General features: G+C 36.1%; 1 protein-coding gene and 1 pseudogene across 1 annotated transcript; both read right to left on the bottom strand.

The window, feature by feature from the left end:
* Positions 1–345: 345 nt before the first annotated feature.
* On the bottom strand, positions 346–16,190 carry LOC114750768 (uncharacterized). Its single transcript, XM_028939373.1, has 21 exons — positions 14,738–16,190; positions 14,552–14,665; positions 13,956–14,107; positions 13,654–13,864; positions 13,268–13,505; positions 13,014–13,164; positions 12,624–12,926; positions 8,142–9,489; positions 7,907–8,020; positions 7,189–7,346; positions 6,889–7,099; positions 6,426–6,663; positions 6,172–6,322; positions 5,777–6,082; positions 2,613–3,918; positions 2,374–2,487; positions 1,892–2,049; positions 1,589–1,799; positions 1,224–1,461; positions 972–1,122; positions 346–878 (listed from the first exon to the last, which is right to left on the bottom strand). The coding sequence occupies exons 1-21, from the start codon at positions 16,089–16,091 to the stop codon at positions 570–572; spliced, it is 7,536 nt and encodes a 2,511-aa protein (XP_028795206.1). The 5' UTR covers positions 16,092–16,190; the 3' UTR covers positions 346–569.
* Positions 16,191–16,874: 684 nt separating this feature from the next.
* LOC114750767 (uncharacterized) lies at positions 16,875–26,224 on the bottom strand (annotated as a pseudogene).
* Positions 26,225–26,278: the final 54 nt, after the last annotated feature.

The following is a 26,278-nucleotide window of genomic DNA, read 5'->3' as shown; positions in this document are numbered from 1 at the left end:
GAAAGATCACCCTTCACCACTTTACATTAACGGCATTTGCAACTCTTACTAATGGAAGGACTGACGAATTTAACAAAATTAACTATAAGGATTCAATAAAAAAAAATAAAATTATAGGGATCTAATTTAAAATCTGATCAAAATATAAGGGCCGGCAAATATATTTTCCCTTTGTTTTTTTGTAAAGAAAAGTCAAAGTTGAGAAATGAATTGTTCGACCGTTGACGCATTCATCATTATCTATTAACTTCATATACACAGCCACATGCAAAGTAAAAGAAAAAAAAAAAAATGGAGGAAAAGGTATATAACTAATCCAAAAAAGTACTTAAACTAATTGTATGATATCTAACAAAGTAGCTGAATTTATATTGTAAAAGCAACGCCTTGTTTAATTTGCAACGAGCTCTGCACACCTCTAAACTTGTATTATCTATTTCTTATGCTGCCGTCTCTGTTTTCTAATTTCCGGTGAGCCCAAAACCCAATATCTACATTCGTCTCCAGGGTCATTAATTCTACCTTCTAAAACATAGCTCCCATAAATTTGCTGCTTAACATTATCAAACTCATCTGGCTTCAAGTAAGCTTATTGTGACTTCATTGGTTGAGCTACGTTGCTTTTGACTTGAACTGGAAGTGTGTGGTTGAATTGAATCCTTCCCATGAAAGAAACCTGGCTGTTTAGGCTCAGGAAGTTCAGCTTCACTTTCCAACATCAGAACTGCAGATGCTATTGTAGGCCTATCTTCTGGATGTTGCTGCACACACAATAAGCTCACATGAATGCATCTTAATATTTCTGACACATTGCAAGTTTCCTCTATGTTCTTATCAATCAATTCTAACGACCTTCCTTCTTTCCACTGTATCCATGCCTGAAACAATTAACTTGGTTATCAGTTATCTCATTTTAATAGGGAACAAATAGAAAATGTTATAAAACTGTATATGATTGATACAGTACATACATAAGCAGTAAGGTTGTGTTTGGAGTCCTCTAGATAAAAGCCCCTATTTTTCTTTCCACATATAATCTCCAATACCAATACGCCATAACTAAAAACATCAGATTTCATTGAATATAGCCCATCTGCAGCGTATTCGGGTGCCATGTATCCACTATAAAGTATCCATTGAAAGTTAGAATAAAATAATTACAGGAGATATTAGAAAGGATGGAACATGATAATTTGAAAGTGATAGTCAAGCAAAAGACTTACTATGTTCCAACTACTCTATTTGTATTTCCTTCTGTTTGTTCTTCTCCAAAAGTTTTAGCCAACCCAAAATCTGATATTTTCGGGATCAACTTGTCATCAAGTAAAATGTTACTTGTTTTTAGATCTCTATGAATAATTCTTAGTCTTGAATCTTGATGAAGATACATGAGACCTCTACCAATTCCCAAAATAATATTGAACCGCTTAGACCAATCTAATAACTCTCCTTTGCTTTCATCTATAAATGTCGAAAAGCAAACATGATCAATGATTAGAACTAATAATTCAAGATTGATAAGTGGTTTCATTAATCATCACTAATACTAAGATAACCCATGCAATTAAAAACTGCATTAAATTTATACCAAAAATGAAGAAGTTCAAACTTTTATTTGGCATGTATTCATACACCAACATTTTTTCTTGCTCATGGATGCAACAGCCGAGAAGTTTCACCAGATTTCGATGTTGGAGTTTTGCAATAAATTTTACTTCATTTTTAAACTCCACCAACCCTTGCCTTGATTTTATTGAAAGCCTCTTCACAGCAATTTCTTGTCCATTCAATAATTTTCCCTGCATGCATGCAGTGATTTGTGAGCATATCATGATAATACTTATTTTACATAGCAGATTGTTCTTAGTTTATACTTCAGATGCTGAATTACCCAATAAACAGGTCCAAATCCACCTTCTCCGATCTTATTCTTGGCGGAGAAATTATCAGTGGCGCTTGTTACTGTTGCCAGATCAAACAAGGGGAGATCTAGATCATCCTCTGGACTCTCACCGTATGGAATATCATCTCTCACATCTTTTGATTTAGCTGAAAGCATGGTAGGGAAAAAAAAATAACTTTCTGTACAAGCAAGGGAGAAAAAATGGAAAACAATCAATATTAATTCCCTTTGGCGTCTGAAAACAGTCAATATTTAAGCATTAAAAATCAGTCTACTACCTTAACTACATAATTCACGTATAATCTGTACCCCTGTAGTTAAATTTTACTTGACATGATTTTAGCACCATATTTACAAATAATAGAGATATACCTAGCTGGTCATGCCGTATTAGTTCATAACAATCGTCGCAATTGTAGAAAGAAACCTGAAACTTCGGAACATAAGAAAATAAGGTCAAGTAACTTTACCAGTTCTGTTTCTGCGGACTCTGTAGATGATATAGCCCCCAACTAAAAGCAGACCAAAAGTTGCACCAAAGGTGATAGTAACGATCATTATCAACTTCTTTTTATTCCCAGATTCTGCAATTGTGGTTGAAATCATTCAAACTTTTAGAAACTAAGACGAAATCATGAATTGAATGGGGTTAGTTGGCTACTTTCAAACAAGAAAACGAACATATAAATCAGAAAGTACAAGTCTTTACTTAATTCTGAAGCATCCATTCGAACATATAAATCTTGCCCCCCAGACGCATAATATCTGACATCAATTAGATCACCAAACCATAAGGCACAACCACTACCTCCCCCTCTGATATCTGAATTAGTATAGGCCGTGCAAGAACAATTCTCCAAGCACTTCCTTTTGCATTGCTCTAGATTCATTGTCCTGTCAAGCCAAGAAAACGTAGTGTCTGGCACCTTCAAGCCTTTGAATTTAATGAACCCATCTTTGTCTCTTTCAGAGCAATTCAGAGGTTTCTTTCGAACACACCCATCTGCCCAGTCCACCGAATTCCAGTTTTGTGGCGACTTAGGGGTGAAGCCTCCCAAGCATTCGCACACCGGCGATTCAGTAATAATACAATTCCCATTTGGTCCACAGAGGCCATAGGTATCACAGTAATCTACAGGCTTGGTGGAATAAACCTGCCATGTTTTTGCAGTTTCCAGCCATACATAACGATACCGAGCAGATTGTGTTTGGTTCAACACCAATCTTGTCAATATAGAATTGTTATTCAAAAGGTCCATGTAATAGATGCCATCCTTATTGTCGACAAAGATGAAGTCGAAAACAGGGTTGGGCTTTATTTCAGGACCACCACTCCCATGAAAGCCATTCCATGGTCCAAATCGATAGAATCTTTTGTTCCCCTTCATCAAATACGAATCGGGATAGCCATGGAGCACTTCAACGCTAGTTAAATCACCGGGAGATGGATCATCTGGCCTCTTCCAAGCCGTTAAATACCATTGCCTACCAGTTTTCAAGTCCCATCCATATTTCATGCCTGGCAATAACGTATCAGAAGGATAGTCAAAGCTTTGCCATGAATAAGCATCTGGGTCTTCTCCGCTCTTATCCATCACCACAAGATTTCCAGAATCCAAGAGCCGTGCGGTTGGACTCTGTGCTTTTGCAGTGGAGTTTGTTGACCAAAGAACAGTGTTGTTTTGGGACAGAACAAGGTTGCCGGAAGTGGTCATAGTCAAGGCAACAGATGAATCATTGATTGGGTTGAGGCGGTTTGCAACCCAGACAACGGTTTGAACCGGGATGTTCTTGTACCAAATGCCAAGGTAACGTTTGTTGGAAGTACCAGGAGTGAAGAAACCAAGTTCAAAGGTTCCATCTTTCGAAACCAAGGTGGTTCCATTGTCCCTGAGGGACTCGGACCCACGAAGGGAATCCTCTGCTGTGGAAGGCTTGAAATAGGGAAGAATGAAAAGGATGAAGATACTCAAGGAAGGAAGAAGGCCCATGAAAAGTGGAATGAAGCCGAGGAGTCATAAACTCCAGAATTTGCTTGCTTCTAAGTGCGTATTGAACTGCTGATCGATTGCCGAAACGAGAAAGGTGCTGATTTAACATCATTTGTTGGCTTACTCCTTGACTTAGAAATTTATTTAACAATTTATTTGCGGAATTTTGTGTTTCACTTTGACTTGGGAATGTAAGGTTGGAAATGACTGAATTCAATGGAGGGCCAGCGACGTTTCTGGAGGAAGATCTGCCTTGATGATGAAATCTTAATGCCTGATTTCTTGAATTTTTATTGTTGCAGTCGATTTCTTCATTTTTTGCGTTGGCAAAATAGAATTACGAATGCTTTTGTCAAACGAGAACAAAGGCAGAGGGAGAAGTTTATTGCCATATTAGGTCAAAAAATAGGTCTTTTCAGGACACAGTTTCTTTGAAGTTTCTTAATATGGGTTATATCGACACTATGTTTCAAAATAATGCAAGTTTTTTTGCCGCAGCGTTTTCAAAGTCAAACTGCTTCAGTTGCAAAATCCTTGGGGAATCGAGTGACAAGAACATAGGTGCAATCCGAACCGTTGGTGTCATCTAACGGCTTAGCTTCATATGACGGGGGCATTAATCAACTAGTGCACACCCAGTTCTGCACGAAAGTGCCACTAATTCAAAAGTTGACTTGAAATGATTTTGACTTTGAAGGACCAAAGGATTATAATCCTCAATTAAGAATTCAGCACCAACGTAGTGCGTGCTTTTTGGAAGAAGCAAATATTCCTTATCTCTCACAGTGTCAAAATTTTCCTAGTTAAATCTCTAGCAATAATCAACTAAGTTACTCTTCCGATCCTTAATATAGGACCTAATTATTAAATTAATTTTGGTTCTAAATATAAGACATATTTATCATATTTATTAATTTTTTTTTAATTTACCTCTATGAATGCTCCCTCAACTATAATCAAGTAAAAAATGGAGAGAAGATATTAAGGAAGATGATTATGGTATTTTAGAAAAAATATGTCATATTTCTTATAATTAACTAACTTATCTAACTTTCTTAATCTAATCAAATTAGTTAAATATGTCTTATATTAAGGACCGGATGAGTATAATTTATTTCTTTTTAGCAAAAGTTAAAATTTATTTTAAAAAATTTATATGTACTTTTCTATTTTTGTTATTTTTTAATTAGCTCCTTATAATTTCTTTTAACTCATGAGGCATGTGGATGGAAACCAAATTATGATTTTAAAAATAATTTTATTGTATATGAAGTAAGTATGCGAAAAAAATTCTGCTTCAATTTGCATAAAATACTTTTTAGAAATGCTTCATAGGAAAATCAAACACCTCCTTAATTAGGTTTTGTGTTCCAAATGACTGATGTACAAAGATCACAGAGGCCTAGTCAAAAATCAAGTAAAACCATAAATACCTGATAAAAAAAATAAAAAACTTAATTAAAAATCAAGGACTTATATTTTTCCTAATTTATCATCTCAAACAAATAATTGTCTATTATACCTACATATTGATCATCATCACATCCTCATGCTCCATCCTCCCTATAAGTAAACTGGCTTTCAGAGGACAGTCCTTATACAGGACAGTAATAGGTCAGTTATAAAAGCCGATTGATGCCTGGTACATAAATCTGTAACCTGGTTAATTAGAAGCTGATAAGGACATCAACAGTTGTCTAACGAATAATGAAACATAATAATCATTTCATGGTTCGAGATAGTGTTCATAGGAGTCAGATATATGGCACTTTGTTATTAAGTTGCATGTGATGCAATTATAGCAGTGTATAACATGAACCTATGTATTAAGCCCATCACCAAACCATGACATTATGTTTACTACTCAACATAATCAAATTCATCTGGCTTGAAGTAAGGTCACTGTCATTTCATTGGTTGAGCTTCGTTCCTTCTGACTTGAGTTGGAAGTGTGAGGTTGAACTGAATCCATTCCATGAAAGAAACCTGGCTGTTTAGGCTTAGGAAGTTCGATTTCACTTTCCAACATCACAATTGCAGATGCTATGGTGGGTCTATCTTCTGGATTTTGTTGCACGCACAAAAGGCTCACATGAATGCACCTTAATACTTCTGATACATTGCAGGTCTCCTCTATGTTCTTATCAATTAATTCTAGAACCCTTCCTTCATTCCACAGTATCCACGCCTGCAACTCAAAACTTGGTCATCAGTTATGCCATTTCAATTTGACCGGGAAAAAAAAAGGGTCAGAATATTGTATATTTAACTACTCACATGACCAATAAGGTTGTGCTTGGAGTCTTCTAGATAAAACCCTCTATTTTTCTTTCCACATATAATTTCTAACACTAATATGCCATAACTGAAGACGTCGGATTTCATTGAATATAATCCATCTGCAGCATACTCTGGTGCCATGTATCCACTATAGAATATCCATTAGAAGTTCAGAATAACACAGTTAACGAAGATATGGAGAGGATTGAGCAAGATACTTTTAAAGGAAGAGTTAGATCTAAGAAACTTACTAAGTTCCCACTACTCTGTTTGTATTGCCTTCTGTCTGTTCTTCTTCAAAAGTTTTAGCTAACCCAAAATCTGATATTTTTGGAATGAACTTGTCATCAAGTAAAACGTTACTTGCTTTTAAATCTCTATGAATGATTCTCAATCTTGAATCTTGATGAAGATACATAAGACCTCTACTAATTCCCATAATAACGTGGAAACGTCTAGACCAATCTAACAACTCTCTTTTGGCTTCATCTGCCAACATTAAAAAGTAAATATGTCACTTGAACAGAATCATCAATATATTGTATAAAACATATAATAAGGTGCATTATTTATATTAGCCACAAACAATGCGCCGCCTCAAAATTTGTTTAATGCGTGTGAAAATATATCTTCTCATTACTTTAAAATTGATAAGTTGCTTCATTATTGACACTAAAATAGTCCATGCAATTAAAAGCTTTGCTAAATTTATACCAAAAATGAAGGAGTTCAAACTTCTATTGGGCAAGTATTCATACACCAACATTTTTTCTTGCTCGTGGATGCAGCAGCCGAGAAGTTTCACCAAATTCCGATGTTGGAGTTTTGCAATAAATTTTACTTCATTTTTAAACTCCGCCAATCCTTGTCTTGATTTTATTGAAAGCCTCTTTACTGCAATTTCTTGTCCATTCAATAATTTCCCCTGGATGTAGACACATAAAAGCATATTATGATAATATTCATATTATGCATAGCAGTAATTCTTAGTCTATGATTCAAATGTTAAATTACCCAATATACAGGTCCAAAGCCACCCTCTCCAAGTTTGTTCTTCTTGGAGAAGTTATTAGTGGCATTTGCTATTGCTGCAAGATCGAACAAGGGGAGATCTTGATCATCCTGTGGATTCTCATCGCCTCGAACATCATCTTTTACATCTTCCATGTTAGCTGAAAGCATGATAGGAAAGCATTAACTTTATGTCCGAGAGAGGAAGAATTGAAAAGCAATCAGTATTCGTGAACTTGTTAGAATGACTTGAAGCACCATTCTTACTCAACTAATTTTGATGTCGCTTGGGAAAACCTTGCATTTTAAATAACCTTACTATCAAGCTCACCTAGGATTGAAATCATGCGACTGTAAGTATAAATGTGTAGAGGTAAGGATAAATCAACACTAATGTCAGGAGGAAGAATAATGTCCTAATTTACCCCCATTGTCTAATAATATACTCATTCTAAGAACTGGAATAAATACATATCAAAAAGATTGTGAATGAAGTCCCCTGTTCAGGTTCTAAACGGTATGCTATTAATTAGTCCTTGGCCTAATATCTAGTATCTATACATAGCTCTATTTCACTTTTACTTCACAAGTTCTTTAGCACCACTTAAACAAATAATAGATTATACGTAGATATTATTGCCGTATAAGTTCACAACGGCCATAAAAAAGTTATAAGAAGAAACCTAAAACGCTGGAACTTAACGACAAATAAGAACTTTACCTTTTCTCTTTCTGCGAACTCTGCAGAAGATACAGCCCCCAACAAAAAGTACGCCAAAAATTACACCAATGGTAATGGTAACGATCATTATCACCTTCTTTTTATTTTCAGATTCTGCAGTCGTAGTTGAATCACTCAAACATTAAGAATCTGGTTAAAACCACGGCTTGAAAGTGGTAACTCGAATACTCAAATATGAAATTGAACATCATAAGGAGAAAGCAAGAATCTTTACCTAATTCTGAAGCATCCATTCGAACATATAGATCTTGCCCCCCAGACGCATAATATCTGACATCAAGTAAATCACCAAACCATAAGGCACAACCACTACCTCCCCCTCTGATATCTGAATTGGTATAGGCCGTGCAAGAACAATTCTCCAAGCACTTGCGTCTGCATTGCTCTAGATTCATTGTCCTATCAAGCCAAGACAGCGTAGTGTCCGGCACCTTCATGCCCGCCAATTTAATGAAACCATGTTTGTCTTTGTCGGAGCAGTTAAGAGGTTTATCTCGCACACATCCATCAGTCCAGTCCACCGAATTCCAATGTTGTGGGGACTTAGGCGTGAAACCATTTAAGCATCGGCATACAGGCGATTCAGTAATGATACAATTCCCATTTGGTCCACAGAGGCCATAAGTATCGCAGTAATCTATTGGCTTCGTCGAATAAACTTGCCATGTTTTGATATTTTCCAGCCATACATAACGATACCGAGCAGAGTCTGTTTCGTTTAACACCAATCTTGTCAAGACAGAATTATTATTGATAAGGTCCATGTAGTAGTACCCATCCTTATTGTCAACGAAGGTGTATTCGAAAACAGGGTTGGGCTTTATTTCAGGACCACCACTCCCGCGAACGCCATTCCAAGGTCCAAATCGGTAAAATTTTTTGGTTCCCTTCATTATATATGAATCCGGATAGTTGTGGAGCACCACAGCACTAGTAAATTCTCCAGGAGACGGATCATCTGGGCTCTTCCAAGCTGTTAAATACCATTGCTTGCCTGTTTTTAAGTCCCATCCGTATTTCATACCTGGCAATAACGTATCAGATGGATAATCAAAGCTCTGCCATAAATATGCTTCTGGGTCTGCTCCGGCCTCATCTATCACCACCAGATTTCCAGAATCCAAGAGGCGGGCGGTTGGACTCTGTGCTTGCGTTGTGGAATTTGTAGACCAAAGAACAGTGTTGTTATGGGAAAGGACAAGATTACCTGAAGTGGTCATGGTTAAGGTAGCAAATGAATCGTTGATTGGGTTGAGGCGGTTTGCAACCCAGACAACGGTTTGAACCGGGATGTTCTTGTACCAAATACCCAGGTAATGTCTGTTAGACGTACCAGGAGTGAAGAAACCAAGTTCAAAGGTTCCATCTTTTGAAACCAAGGTGGTTCCATTGTCCCTGATGAACTGCAACTCGGGAAGGGAATCAAGAGCAAGGGATGGCCGGAGGATAGGAAGAAGGAAACAGGCAACTATAGTGAAGCGAGCAAGAAGGTCCATTTTTTTTTTTTTTTGGGGGGGGGGGGGGGAACCGAAGGAGCAAGAAAGAACCTTTTCTGCAGCTTTCTATTAGCATGTGTTGAGCTGCTGCTCGTGGAAGGTTGAAACGACATTGTCCCCAAGTGGCAGTTGTTGACAATTACCGGGACAGGTAGGCTGCGTCGGCGTCGAGGAGCCGTGCCTCAGTTTATTCGATTTTTTTTTTGGCGGGGGGGGGGGGGGGGTTGGTTCACCTTTTGACTTGGAAAAATGATTTACGTATTTAATAAGTACTGTGTTCAATCTAAATATAAAAACTAATTTGATTTTCAATTTACTTCTAAATATAAGATAAATTCATTTTGTTTTTTATATTTATCTATTTTTTAAAATGATTTTGTAATAATTGCACATATAAAATATTTAATCTAATAATAATTTTAACTAATACATGATTAGCGATAGTATTTTAAAAAAGACAACACATAATTATTATAAATAACTAATTCAACAAACTTTTTAAATCTATTTAAATCAGTCAACTAACTCTTGTATTAAAAATAAGAACGACAATATGTAATATTTATTTTTTTCGGGGTGATTTTGAGTTTCCCGTTGACTTAGAACAGTAAAGTTGGCTATCCCCGACTTCAAAGTAACGCCGCCGACGTTTCTTGAGCCAGCTTGGCTTGTGGTGAAAATGGTAATTGTAATGGACATGAACTATGAAGTACTCAATTGAAGCTGCTTTTGTTGATCTAATTAATGTGTTCCCACCGTTTGGGGAGAAAGTCCCGAGATGAATCACAAGAGTTGTTGCTGTTGATGAAGAGCCAGTTCATCATAATTCATGGCGTCTGAACTTGAAAACATGCTCTCAGGTCCAAAAAGGAACTTGAAAACATGCTATTTCTAATCCTTTAAATGAGGAACAAGTTATTTTAGTCTTCCATTGGATTTATTCTTAATTATGACATAAGGCCATATGCTATTTTTAATCCTTAATATAATACCACCAGTTGATTAATTTAAGGTGATTTAAAAAACTAAATAACTTTTTTAAAATATTATATTTGTTTTTTTAAAATTAATTTTTTGGACTTATAAACTAATAGTATATAATCTAATAATACATACAAGTATTTAAAAAAATCATATAATATATATTATAATTAAATCATTGATTTAGTTTTTTTAATCTTTTTAGATTATCCAAATAGATCTTATATTAAGAATAAAATGTATTATTTTTTAATATGTTGTTTTATATATTTTAATCAGTAATGCTCTAATTCAATTCTATAACAATTCATTTATACATCATACTTATATAATTTTTTTTTGCCACCATCATAATTAAATGATTCAGTCGTTAAATTTCAAATAATATAGCAAAAGTCATGCATAAGTTAGTCTAATAATGTTAAAAATATTTTTATGCGTATGTTCCAAAAAGAAGGGCGATTTTTGCAGTCTTGTTCAAACTCAAACTGGTTTAGCTGAAAACTCCTGTTTAAATCTCTCGGTTTATTCAAAAGCCCCGGTAGTTGGTAGACCAAGAAAATATAGGAGGTTGACTCAGTCTTTGTTTTGGCTTTTTCTGCAAAGTATTTATTTTAAATCATTTACCGAGAGAGAGAGAGAGAGAGAGAGAGAGAGAGAGAGCGGGGGTTTTTTATTTTATTTTAAAAAGAGAGTGGGGTGGTTATTTATTGATGCTGTTAGATGTTTTCAGGAGGCTATTAGCGGACAGGGGAGATATGATTGGCTCAGGAGCAAATCTGAAGTTCTCTCTCCTTGGACTGTCTGGAGCATTGATCTCATCTGATGGCTGAGTTTCGTCCAATGCAGGCAAGAAACTATGCCAAGATGTCCGCACAAAGAATATTTTAAATCTAAACCATTCAGAAAATACTTTTCATGGTTTAGATTTAAAATTTTAATAATTTTTAAGAAATAAAATTATTTTTATTGAAAAAAATGATAATTATTTTAAATCTGTATCTATTAAAATACTTTTTTTTCCAAAAAATAAAAATAATAAAAACATAAATCTGGATTGTCTCTAAACAATCGGAAGGGACAAGGAATATGATTAAAGAAATCAACCGCTCAATCTTCAATGTCGTATCTAAGACTACAATTTTGATTGACTTTTTATTTTACATTAGCCAGCTTCACATTGTTCGTTTATTAATCCACCGTCAGCGTCAAAGCCCATAAATTAAATATGCAGTTCGAGCTTCCAGGAACAAGCATTTGAAAAAAGCAAGCAGTATCACCAAAAAGGTTCGTAATAAGACCTCGCCAAGATTCTTCCAGGGAAACAAATGGACTTGTATTCGATACATAGATAATGTAACCAAATCATTATCGGACATTTTAAGAAAGAATTTTAATGAGATCCTCAGAAAAAAATAATTATTAAAAAAATCTCGATAATAATTTAAACAACTTGTAATGACAAGTTTCAGAATAAGAAATAATAACTTTTTGAACTTGTATTGTTTTTTTTTTTAAGATCTCGTTATAATTCTCTCATATTTTTAAGTTGTGTACTGTGTATGCCTGTCTTGCAAGCTGCTACCTTGTCCCATGTCACCAACTAAAATTCTTTATTTTCTGCCATCATCTTTCAAACTTTTAAAAAGATAATTTTGTTCCCACTATTTTATATCAAACAAATAAGAAAGGGATTGTTTCTGGATGTATTGAGAGTGCCCACCCAAAACAAGCAAAGAAAAAAGGTTAAGACCAAGACAATATTGTGAACTCATGTATCATACGCTTCCCCTTAAAATGAAGTTCCGCAACTCAAAGCAATAATCGGATCATCATCCACCGTTTTCTTTTAATACAAGTAGGGTGAAATAAAAGCATTTTGTATGACAGAAAGCAGAAGCACACAAATACCCAGAAGTTTAGTCAAACCAAACCAACTTGGCCAAATTTATCTTTTAACATTGCAAAACCTATTTTAATTTATTGGTTTATCTGTTTATTATATAGCGCTACTATATGTCTCTCTCCTCCTAATTTTACATGAGCTCAGGGCCCCAAAAATTTCACTCGGCTTCAACACGTTCAAATCAATTCTGTACACCAATGTTTTAGACAATCTCCAAACAATATAATGATTTTCAATTCAGCTGTACATTCTTAAAATAGTTGCAATAAACGTTTAAATTTACTGCTCACCACTATCATCAGACTCATCTGGCTTCAAGTAAGGAAACTGTCATTTCATTGGTTGAGCTGTGTTCCTTCTGATTTGAGTCTGAACTATGTGGTTGGAATGAATCGTTGCCATTAAAGAATCCTGGTTGTTTAGGTTCAGGAAGTTCAATCTCACTTTCCAACATCAAAATTGCAGATGCTATGGTGGGTCTATCCGCTGCATTGTGCTGCACACATAATAGACTCACATGAAGGCACCTTAATACTTCTGATTCACTACATAATTCGTCCTTTATGTTTTTGTCAACCAATTCTAAAGCCCTTCCTTTCTTCCACTGCATCCATGCCTGAAAACACAAACAAATTGTTTATCAATTTTCATATTTCAATATGACATTAAAAGAAGTTTGTGAAATTGTATCTATGATACTCACAAAACCAACAAGGTTATGTTTGGATTCTTCAAAATAAAAACCTCTATTTTTCTTCCCACATATAATCTCCAGCACTAATATCCCATAGCTAAATACATCAGATTTTATTGAGTACAACCCATCAGCAGCATATTCTGGTGCCATATACCCGCTGCAAAATATAGCCATTAGAAGTTTATAACAAAGTAATTGGTAAAGATATGGAAAGCTTGGAATTTGTTTGCCTGAAAGTAAGGCTTGGATGAGAAACTTACTAAGTCCCCACTACTCTTTTTGTATTGCCTTCTATTTCCTCATCTTCAAAAGTTTTTGCCAATCCAAAATCTGATATTTTGGGGACTAACTTGTTATCAAGTAAAATGTTACTTGCTTTTAAATCTCTATGAATAATTCGTAGTCTTGAATCTTGATGAAGATACATTAGTCCTCGACCAATTCCCATAACAATATCAAAGCGTTTTGACCAATCTAACAACTCTCCTCTAGTTTCGTCTGTCAACATCAAAAGGTGAATTTGTTTTTTAGTTGCAATGGTTAATTCAAGACTGAATAAGCTATTTAATTATTGTACTAAAACATTCAATGAAATGATAAAACCGAATATAAAAGATAGAAAAGTCATTGGTTGAAGAGAAGGTACCGAAAATGAAAGAATTCAAACTTTTGTTTGGCATATATTCATACACCAACATTTTTTCTTGTTCGTGAATGCAACAGCCAATAAGTTTTACAAGATTTCGATGCTGTAGTTTCACAATAAACTTCACTTCAGTTTTAAACTCAGTCAATCCTTGTCTTGATTTTGTTGATAGTCTCTTCACAGCAATTTCTCGCCCATTTGATAATTTTCCCTGCATGAAGACATGAGTGGGCATATATTTTTATAGTTATACTACATATATAGATGATTACTCTTAGTTTATGATTCATATAGTACCTTACCCAGTATACATGTCCAAATCCACCTTGCCCAATTTTGTTCTTCTCTGAGAAATTATCAGTGGCTCTTGCTATTGTTGGCAGATCAAATATTGGGAGATCTGCATCGTTAGCGTCATCGTTTTGAATTTGGACTTCTACATTTTTTAATTTCTCTGAAATCATGGAAGGAAAACATTAGCTTTTTGCACAAGCAAGAGAGGGAAGTTAATTAAATGGAATACAATCATCTATTGAAAAGCAAGTTAAATTGACAAATCATTAAAGCAACAAATCTTTCAGTCAACATGATTTTGATGGAATTTGGTAAAGCCGCCTGGATGTCATAAACAAATAAACAAACACGAACAATATATTAGTTTGAATAATCTCCTGCCAATTTATCATAGCCACCTAATAGTTTACTCAGTCAAGGAACATCATTAATTATGAATTAGTTTCCTGTTAGTCTGTTAAAAGGTACTGTCATCTCAACTAATCCAGATGATTACATCCCTTTCTTTCAATTGTACTTTACATTTTTAGCATGAAATTTACAAATAACAGATCAGTACATTGGTAACTTTTTTGTATGATTTATTGGAGAAAGAAACTCTTACCAGTCCTGTTTCTGCGGACTCTGTAGATGATATAGCCCCCAACTAAAAGCATTCCAAAAGTTGCACCACTGGCGATAATAACGATCATTATCAACTTCTTTTTATTCCCAGATTCTGTAATCATGGTTTAAATCATTCTAAGGAACATGAAAATGAACATACTAACGGGAAAGTAGAAATTCTTACCTAATTCTGAAGCATCCATTCGAATGTATAGATCCTGTCCCCCAGATGCATAATATCTGATGTCAGTTAGTTCACCAAACCATAAAGCACAACCACTGCCTGTGCCCCTGATATCTGAATTAGCAAAGGCCGTGCAAGAACAATTTTCCAAGCACTTTTGTCTACATTGCTCTAGATTCATTGTCACATCCAGCCAAGTTTGCGTCGTGTCGGGTGCCTTCAAGCCCGTGAATTTAACGAACCCATGTTTGTGTTTTTCAGAGCAGTTCAGAGGTTTATTTCGCACACACCCACCAGACCAGTCCGCTGAATTCCAATGCTGTGGTGACTTAGGCTTGAACCCTTTTAAACAGTGGCAAACTGGTGATTCAGTAATTTTGCAGTTCCCATTTGCTCCACAGAGGCCATAGGTGTCGCAGAAGTCTACTGGCTTTTTCGAGTAAATAGTCCATTTTTTCTCATTTTCCAGCCATACATAACGATAGCGAGCAGAATCTGTTTGGTTCAATACCAGTCTTGTTAATACAGAACTATTTTTGAGGTTGAACATGTAGTAGTACTCGTCCCCATCGTCAACAAAGGTGTATTCGAAAACAGGGTTGGTCTTCACTTCGGGAGAACCACTCCCTTGCAAGCCATTCCACGGTCCAAATCGGTAAAATTTGTTGGTTCCCTTCATTATATACGAATCGGGGTAGCTTTGAAGCATTACAATGCTGGTAAAATCTCCAGGAGATGGATCATCTGGGCTCCTCCAAGCTGTTAAAGACCATTCCCAACCATTTCTTAAGTCCCATCCATATTTCATACCTGGCAATAACGTATCAGACGGATGATCAAAGCTTTGCCATAAGTAAGCTTCTGGGTTTCCTGCATTCTCATCGATCACCACAAGATTTCCAGAATCCAAGAGCCGGGCGGTGGGACTCTGTGCCTGAGCCATGGAATTTGTTGACCAAAGAATAGTGCTGTTCTGGGACAGGACAAGATTGCCGGAAGTGGCCATAGTTAAGGTAACAGTGGAATCGTTGATTGGGTTGATGCGGTTTGCAACCCAAACAACGGTTTGAACCGGGATATTCTTGTACCAAATACCAAGGTAGCGTTTGTTGGAAGTACCAGGAGTGAAGAAACCGAGTTCAAAGGTTCCACCTTTTGAAACCAACGTGGTTCCATCGTCCTTGATGAACTGCGACTCACGAAGATAATCAGCTGCAATGGAAGGCTGGAGGATGTGAAGAAGAACACAGGCAAAGATGCTCAACGAACCAAGAAGGTCCATTGAAAGTCGAGTGAAATCGAAGGAGGAAAAGTTATTTTGATGGACCTTTCTTATACATGTTGGGCTGCTCATACCATGCTGACACAAAACAGATCCAAAGTGGTTTGCGATCTGTCAATTTTAGGTTTTGTTTGGGTCGGAGCCACGCTGACTTGGAACAGTGAAATTCAGTTGGCCTTAGTGATCGCGCAAGGGGTACAGAAGCGCAAGAGCAATTTTTTCTCCAAAAGTTTTTCGCTTACTTGAAAGACATAACAGATAGATAATGTGTTTGACTAGTTCTAAGGGAAGGGTTAATTAATACTTAATTCGCTGTATTATTGTTGATGCTGGTGGGTAGACTTTTTTATTTTGCCTTCTCATTGTCCTTTCAAAGTCATGTGCAAAGATAGTTTTTTAGAATAAAATTAAAAATACATGCTACATTCAAAGAAGCTAATTGTATAAAAATGTTAACAAGTGTCAATAATATACATCTTATCTTTGAGATTCTATGTAACATAAAGTAATTGTCTCGATAAAGCCATACAACTAATCCAGAAGCGTACGTATGCTAGATTTTAGGAATTCCATATATATATATATATATATATATATATATATTGATTACAAGAAATTATAAAAGCACTGCCAGACATAAGTCGTTGAAAAAAACAAAGATATAATAAATATAAGAAATTAAAGACTGTTATAAAAATTTTTATTGATTTAGTAGTGAAGATTTTGCCTCAAAAAAAAAAATAGAGCTAAGAGATCTTGTAACATAAAGAAATCAAATGCTCAGTAAAACTGAAATGTAACTATTGAACAGAGTAAATGGATGAAGAGCAACATACATTTTGGTACTGAGATAGGTCAATGAACGGGCCTTGTGATTCATTACTATTTATAACTTCTATTTCCTTCAACAATTTAATTATTATCTATGCATTATATATACCAAACTCATACAATTGATATATCTAGTTTGCATAATATCTACATTTATGTTGTAAATGTGACAGCTCAAACCCCAAAAATTTTATTCATCTTCAACATCACTCCGCATTCAACTCAATAGCAACCCCGAAGAGAATGTCCAAACAATCAATTTATTTATGTGTACATTATAAAGCATGGTTGCATGAAACTTACGGCCATCACAATCAAATTCATCTGGCATCAAGTAAACTCACTGTCATTTCATTGGTTGAGCTGCATTCCTTCTGACCTGAGCTAGAAGTATGCCCTTTGATTGAGCCCATGCCATGAAAGAAACCAGGCTGTTTAGGTTCAGGGAGTGCCACTTCACTTTCCAACATCAAAATTGCAGATGCTATGGTGGGCCTATCATCTGGTTTCTGTTGCACACACAACAGACTCACATGAATGCACCTTACTACTTCTGATACATTGCACAGTTCCTGCATGTTCTTGTCAAGCAATTCTAAAACTTTTCCTTCTTTCCATAGTAACCATGCCTGAAATATACATCTTATATATCAATTATCATATTTTAGTTTGACATTCAATAAATTTTACAATATCGTATCTGAAGTACTCACATGACTAGCAAGATTGTGTGTTGAGTCTTCTAGATAAAATCCTCTGTTTTTCTTTCCACTAATAATCTCTAGCATTAATATACCATAACTAAAAACATCGGATTTCACTGAATATAGCCCATCTGCTGCGTATTCAGGAGCCATGTACCCACTACAAAATATGCATGAGAAGACTAGAACAAATTAAACATGAAAAGTTAAGAAGTTGGATAAAAGTAAGATTGAGTCTAGAAACTTACTAAGTGCCCACTACTCTCTTTGTAATACCTTCTTTTTCCTCTTCTCCAAAAGTTTTTGCTAGCCCAAAATCTGATATTTTTGGGATTAACTTGTCATCAAGTAAAATATTACTTGCCTTCAAATCTCTATGAATTATCCGTAACCTTGAATCTTGATGAAGATATAAAAGACCCCGTCCAATACCCATAATAATGTGAAAGCGCTCAAACCAATCCAACAATTTCCTTTTGGTTTCATCTATTATCATAAAAGAGGAAGTTATTTCTCTTGTTAGAATTATCAATTCAAATTTGAAGGGTCATGCAATGTTTGACTATTGCTACTAAAATACTTCATATCATTATAAATTTTCTTGTCTTCATACCAAAAATGAAGGAGTCCAAACTTCTATTTGACATGTACTCATATACCAACAACTTTTCTTGTTCATGGATGCAGCAGCCAAGAAGTTTTACTAGATTTCGATGTTGGAGTTTGGCAATAAATTTTACTTCATTCTTGAATTCAATCAATCCTAATTCCGATCTTCTTGAAAGCTTCTTCACAGCAATTTCTTGTTCATTTAATAACTTTCCCTGCATTTTGAACTTTTTGAGTGTACTGAAATTGTGCTATTCATAAAATACACAGTGATTATTCTAAGTTCATGACTCAAACATTGAATTACCCAATATACAGGTCCAAATCCACCTTGTCCGATTTTGTTCTTCTCTGAAAAATTTTCGGTGGCTTGTTCTATTATTGGAAGGTCAAACAGTGGGAGATCTAGATCTTCTCTTTCATTGTTTTGAATCTCAACTTCTGCATTTTTTGATTTCTCTGAAAAAAAAAATCATGGAATCTGCGTAAGGGCAAGGGATTTAGTTATGACCTTGTGCATAATTGTTCTAAAGGCCAAGGAAAAACACCGGTGACTACTGCAACATGGGGGGAAATCAAATTTTACTTAAGAAGTATAGGGTGTGAGGTTAAATAAGCACAAACATTGCAGTGTGAATTTTTTTCCCGCTGGGTTCCCATCATCAACAATTAATTAACTGATTCTAGGACTGAATGAAATACAAAAGAGGATGATCATGAAGGAATTCTCATGTTCATGTTGCTAAGTAGTGTGGTATCATAATCCTAACCCATATTTACAAATACTCCTTCAATCTTAAATATAAGACTCATTTTGTAGTGTAAATTATACAACAAAATAGATCTTATATTTAGGATTGGAGAAGTACTAGATATGAACGTGGCCAATCTTGCCTTATGAAATCATAACAACTATCGCATTTCTAAGAAGAAATCTAAAAGAGTAGGACTTGGTTGAAATTTAAAAATAGGAGTAAGGAACTTTACCAATCCTCTTCCTGTAGACTTTACAAATGAGATAGCCCCCCACTAAAAGCATGCATAAAATCACAGCAACGGCGATGGCAACGATCATTATCAACTTTTTATTGTTCCCAGATTCTGCATAACGGTGATTGAATGATTCATGCGCAAAGAAACTGGGGTGAAAATTCAAGCATGAAAATATACCACATAAGCGGAAAATAGAAGTCCTCACCTAATTCTGAAGCAGGCATTCGAACATACAGATCCTGTCCTCCAGATGCATAAGATCTGATATCATTTAGATCACCAAACCATAAGGCACAACCACTACCTCCCCCTCTAATATCTGAATTAGTATAGGCCATGCAAGAACAATTTTCCAAGCACTTCTCTCTGCATTGCTCTAGGTTCATTGCCTTGTCAAGCCAAGCGTCTGTAGTTTCAGGCACTTTTAATCCTTCCAATTTTATAAATTTGTCTGTGCCATTTTCAGAGCAGTTCAGAGGTTTATTGCGGACACATCCATCAGACCAGTCCACTGAGTTCCATTTCTGAGGTGACTTGGGGGTGAACCCTTTTAGGCATTGGCATGGGGGTGATCCAGTGATAACACATTTCCCATTAGGTCCACACCACTTATATTGATCACAATTGTCACTAGGCTTTTTAGTATAACTCTTCCAATTTTCCTCACCTTTCGTCCACACATATCGAATTCGAGCCTCCTCAGTTTGGTTGATCACATACCTTGAGATAACAGAACTATTCTTGAGGCTGTGCCAATAATAGTATATCTCATCTCTAGTAGATACGAACCCAAAATCAAAAATAGGATTTTGTTTCAGTTCCGGGGAGCCACCAAATCCCACGCCATTCCAAGGTCCAGTTCTGAAGAACTTTGATTTTCCTCTCAGTATATATAATTCAGGATGATTACGAGGGTCGACAGTTATAGAAAAATCACCAGGAGATGGATCTTCTGGAGTCTTCCAAGATGTTAGACGTCTATTTAAACCTGTTCTTAGGTCGCATCCCAATTTCATCCCCGAGAGCAGTGTGTCAGTCGGATAGTCGAAGCTTTGCCACAAATAGGCTTCTGAGTTCTGGCCTCTCTCATGTCGTACCACAAGGTTTCCCGAATCTAGGAGCTCAGCCACTGAATTCTGTACTGGTTTCAGAGGAGTTGAGTACCAAATAACACTATCATTTTGGGTGAGGACAAGACTACCTGTGCTGTTGAGTGTTAAAGTAGCAGTGGTAGATGAACCATTGATCGGGTTATCTCTGTTTGCTACCCAAACAACTGTCTGAATTGGGATGCTTCTGTACCAAATCCCCAGATACTGTTTACCGGAGTTTCCAGGAGTGAAGAAGCCAAGTTCGAAGCTTCCACCTTTAGAAAATATTCTCATGCGATCACTCATTGGGGAATTAGACTGAAGGATGGAACCAACTGCCATAGAAGCTTGGAAAGAAGGGACAAGTATGGAAACAACGGTAGTGATGAAAGAAACAATGTCCATGGAATTGTAGAGTGTATAGGGAAGGCCAATACAAGCTAAATTCCTCTTGTTGCAGAAAACTGTTTGATTTTAGATGGAGGAACAAGCTTATCAGTGAGGCCATCAGCCTACCAGTGCCCGAGATGAGAGGTTATGACAAGTCAACGGCAGCGGTCATAGGACACATAGTGGATGGGAAATCAAAGCTCAGAGGCGAACAGGAACTTTAAACGTATGTGTATTCACAAAGGGAGTGGATTAAGCGATGAATCTTTGTATGACTTAAGACTTAAATGTACGAGTAGGATTTCACGAGAGTACCCCTAAGTTTAGCCGTCATGAATTTCCAATTTCCAGTCGTTGTTCCTGTTGCTTTACCGCGTATATCACTATATCTCCTCCTGGGTATAACATCAATTTGCCCAGGACCGCCAAGAGTGATGGGTCCAAATTTCAGTTTTTCCTGTGAAGTAGGGGCGGACTCAGTTATTCTGTGGGCCCCCTCATTCCAAGTTTCCAACATCCTCCGTCTTATCTCTTGTTCCACCAATGGGCCTTTTCTTTCCAAAATGCGTTACCCCTTTTCTTTTAAAATGCGTTGCATTATTTTCTATCCTAGTCTCTATATCTAATATTTAAAAATTTAAAGAGGCTAATGAGAATTGGGTCTAGCAGGAGGAGCTATTTTTCATAATATGATAAATTAAGGTTTCAATTCCCACTGAAAGAGATGCCTACACTTAGTATCCGACAATGTCTCGAACATGATTGTCTTTAATAAGAGGATATCTATACTTATAAAAAAATATTTAAAAATCTACTTCAAAAAATTATTAATACCAATATTAAAAATAAAAAATTTAAATATATAATACTTTTTAAATCCTGGCCTACTACTTTTGTTAAAACGCTAACTTATTTTGAAGGCTTTGATATTTAAACGCGTCGCATTTAGTTAATGATTAGTTTCTCAAAAATGTTATTATATTAAGTTATTAAGATTAATATAATTATTAGTCCTTATATTTTTAACAACATTTTATTTTTTAGTCAACATAATTTTAAATCGCTGTTTTGATTCCAAAAAAAGCTTCAATACTTAATTCGTTATATTATTATTGATATTTGATGTCTTTGTGTAGAGTATTTGTTTATTTTGCGTTCTCTTTGTTGTCCTGCATCGAAGTTAGGACCAAGATGGTTTTGCTTGTACATTCAAAGAAGCCAATTATGTGTGTGTGTCTCTCTCTCTCTATATATAAGTTTAACAAGTGCCGATATTTATAATTTTTAAAATGGTGCGGCTTATCTTTTAGATTCTATATAACACGAAGAAATTGTCTAGATAAAGCCATACAAGTAATCCAGAAGTGTACTGAAACTGAAACAATCATCAATATGTGTGTGCGCGCGCGCGCGTGTGCATATATATATATTCTTCGCTCGTATTTAACCGCGCTCACTACATCATCCAGCCAAGAACACTTGCATTGATCTCACTTTGTTACTGCAGTCATCAAGGCACAAACCCGAAGATGCTCTGGAGAAGGTAACATAGATTATAACTTTCACAGAACGTTTAACCTCAGCAATATACTATTTCTAACTTATATTCATTTCAACAATTTATTATCTATGCATTATTTATGCTGAACTCCTATACCTGATTCTCTCACACACACACACACATTTCATTTGGCTTAAGATTCTTCGACATGTATCTAGTTTGCATAATATCTGCCTACCAACACGCCTTGATTTATGTTGCAAATGTGACAGTTCGAAACCCAAAAGTTTCAGTCGTCTTCAACATCATTCCTCATTCAACTCGATTCTGCTGCAATGGTTTTTTATAACAATAGCAAGGCAATCTCCAAACAATTAATTTATTTATGTGTACATTCTAAAGCACATATAGTTAGTTGCATTAAACTTCAAGCCACCACAATCAAATTCATCTGGCTTCAAGTAAGGTCATTGACATTTCATTGGTTGAGCTGCATTCCTTCTGATTTGGGCTAGAAGTATGCTCCTTGAGTGAGCCCACGCCAGGAAAGAAACCGGGCAGTTTAGGTTCAGGGAGTGCCACTTCACTCTCCAACATCAAAATTGCAGATGCTATGGTGGGTCTATCATCTGGATTTTGTTGCACACACAACAGACTCACATGAATGCACCTTACTACTTCTGATACATTGCACAGTTCCTGCATGTTCTTGTCAAGCAATTCTAAAACTTTCCTTCTTTCCATAGTAACCATGCCTGAAATATACATCTTATATATCAATTATCATCTTTTAGTTTGACATTCAATAAATTTTACAATATCGTATCTGAAGTACTCACATGGCTAGCAAGATTGTGTGTTGAGTCTTCTAGATAAAATCCTCTGTTTTTCTTTCCTCTAATAATCTCTAGCATTAATATACCATAACTAAAAACATCGGATTTCACTGAATATAGCCCATCTGCTGCGTATTCAGGAGCCATGTATCCACTACAAAACATGCATGAGGAGATTAGAACAAATTAGACATGGAAAGTTGGGAAGTAGGCTAAAAGTAAGATTAGGTCAAGAAAATTACTAAGTGCCCACTACTCTCTTTGTACTGCCTTCTTTTTCCTCTTCTCCAAAAGTTTTAGCTGACCCAAAATCTGATATTTTTGGAATCAACTTATCATCAAGTAAAATATTGCTTGCTTTCAAATCTCTATGAATTATTCGTAATCTTGAATCTTGATGAAGATATAAAAGACCTCGACCAATACCCATAATAATGTGAAAGCGCTTAAACCAGTCCAACAATTTCCTTTTGGTTTCATCTATAGACATAAAAGAGTAAGTTATTTATCTCATTAGAATTATGAATTCAAATTTAAATATCAGTACCAAAATACATGATGTAATTATAATTTTCTTGTCTTCATACCAAAAATGAAGGAGTCCAAACTTCTATTTGGCATGTACTCATATACCAACAACTTTTCTGTTCATGGACGCAGCAGCCAAGAAGTTTTACTAGATTTCGATGTTGGAGTTTGGCTATAAATTTTACTTCATTTTTGAATTCAATAAATCCAAGTTCGGATCTTCTTGAAAGCTTCTTCACAGCAATTTCTTGTCCATTTAGTAACTTTCCCTGCGTGTTGAAATTTTTGAGAGTACTGAAAAAAAAACTATTTATAACATCTGATTATTAGAAGTTCATGACTCAAACATTGAATTACCCAATATACAGGTCCAAATCCACCTTCTCCGATTTTGTTCTTCTCTGAAAGATTTTCAGTGGCTTGTGCTATTGTTGGAAGATCGAACAGTGGGAGATCTAGATCATCTCTTTCATTGTTTTGAATTTCAACTCCTGCATTTCTTGATTTTTCTGAAAGAAGCATGGAATTTGAGTAAGGGCAAGACGATGACTATACATAATTGCTCTAAAGGCCAAGGGAACATAAGTGACTAATGTAGCTGTAATGAACACCCCTCAACTAAATTAAAAGCACAGAGAAAATTTGCACAAGAAGAGTCAAATTTATGAAGCTATAGGGTTTCATTACTGGAAGTTCATTTGACAGATTTATATAATTGTAAATATTTGATGCAAGACCAAATATTATTGGAGATGCAATTAAAATAAAGTCTAGAAAATTAAATGAAACAGAGAATGTTCAGAAGGAAGCAGAGAGGAAGATGAAGAAGAAGAGAGGCGCAAGAGGGAGAAGAGACTTCTTAAAGTAGTCGGCCCATTGGTGCTCTCAACATCATTCAAGCCCACCTTAAGTTGGACAAGATTAAAAAAAGTCAAATTCTAGTTTAGAAGCAGAGGGTGAGGATAAATAAACACATATACAGAAGTGTGAATATATTTTCTTTTAAGTTCCCATCACCAACAATTAATTAACTGGTTATAGGACAAGATCAAATACAGAACAAGACGATCAGGAAGGAATTCCCCTCTTCATCTTGCTAAATGGTAAGCTGCCTAAATCCCAACCCATACTTACGAATAATAGATATGGACACAGCATTTCTAAGAAGCAGCCCGAAGCAGTGGGACTTGACTGAGATTTAAAAATAGGAGTAAGGAACTTTACCAATCCTCTTCCTGCAGACTCTGTAAATGAAATAGCTCCCAACTAAAAGAATGCATAAAATCACAGCAATGGTGATGGCAACGATCATTATCAACTTTTTATTTTTCCCAGGTTCTGCATAACCGTGGTTGAATGATTCATGCACAAAGAAACTCCGGTGAAAATTCAAGCATGAAAATGTACCAAATAAAGCAAAATAATAAAAGTCCTCACCTAATTCTGGAGCAGGCATTCGAACATACAAAACCTCTCCTCCTGATGCATAATACTTGATATCAATTAGATCACCAAACCACAAGACGCAACCACTACCTGCCCCTCTGATATCTGAATTAGTGTAGGCCATGCAAGAACAATTATCCAAGCACTTCTCTCTGCATTGCACTAGATTCATTGTCTCATCAAGCCAAGAATTTGTAGTTTCCGGCAATTTCAACCCTTCCATTTTCATAAACTTGTCTGCGTATTTTTCAGAGCAGTTTAGAGGTTTATTGCGGACACATCCATCGGACCAGTCCACTGAGTTCCATTTCTGTGGTGACTTAGGCACGAACCCTTTAAGGCATTGACACGGGGGTGATTCAGTAATGACACATTTCCCATTGGGCCCGCACAGCTTATATTGGTCACAGTAATCACTAGGCTTTTTAGCATAAAGCTTCCAATTTTCATCACCTTTCAACCACACATAGCGAATATCTGCTTGCTCAGTTAGGTTGATCGTGTACCTTGAGATTATAGAACTATTCTTGAGGTTGTACCGATAGAAAGCCTCATTTCTTGTGGATACGAACTCAAAATCGAAAATGTAATTCTCTTTCAGTTCTGGTGAGCCACTAAGTCCCACGCCATTCCATGGTCCATTTCTGAAGAACTTTGAACCTTCTTTCATTATATAAAATTCAGGATAGTCACGGGGGGCTAGAGTTAGATAAAAGTCACTTGGAGATGGATCTTCCGGAGTCTTCCAGGCTGTTAGACGTCTATTCAAACCTGTTCTCAGGTCATATCCCAATTTCATCCCCGAGAGCAGTGTGTCACTTGGGTAGTCAAAGCTTTGCCACAAATATGCTTCTGGATCATCGTCCTTCTCATCTCGAACCACAAGATTTCCAGAATCCAAGAGCTCAGCCACTGGATTCTGCACTTGTTTCAGAGAAGTTGAATCCAAATAGAGTATCATCTTGGGCCAGGACGAGATTGCCTGTGCTGTTGAGCATTAATTTAGCAGTGACAGAGGAACCATGATTGATTTGTCTCTGTTTGCTACCCAAACAACTGTCTGAATGGGGACGTTCTTGTACCAAATTCCCAGATAGTGTTTACCAGAGCTTCCAGGACTGAAGAAGCCAAGTTCAAAGCTTCCACCTTTGGACACTAATGTCATGCCATCAGTCATTAAGGAATTGGGTTGAAGGATGAAATCAACTGCCCCAGAAGCTTGTAAAGAAGAGATAAGTATGGAAACAACAACAGTAATGAAATGAACAATATCCATGGATTGCAGAAAACTGTCAGATTTTAGATGGAGAAACAAGCTTATCTGTGAGGC

This window comes from Neltuma alba, unplaced genomic scaffold (assembly GCF_004799145.2).
Source record: "Neltuma alba isolate B1F8T4 unplaced genomic scaffold, ASM479914v2 tig00006638_pilon, whole genome shotgun sequence".
Lineage (NCBI taxonomy): Eukaryota > Viridiplantae > Streptophyta > Magnoliopsida > Fabales > Fabaceae > Neltuma > Neltuma alba.
This window is presented reverse-complemented; position numbering and strand designations above follow the sequence as displayed.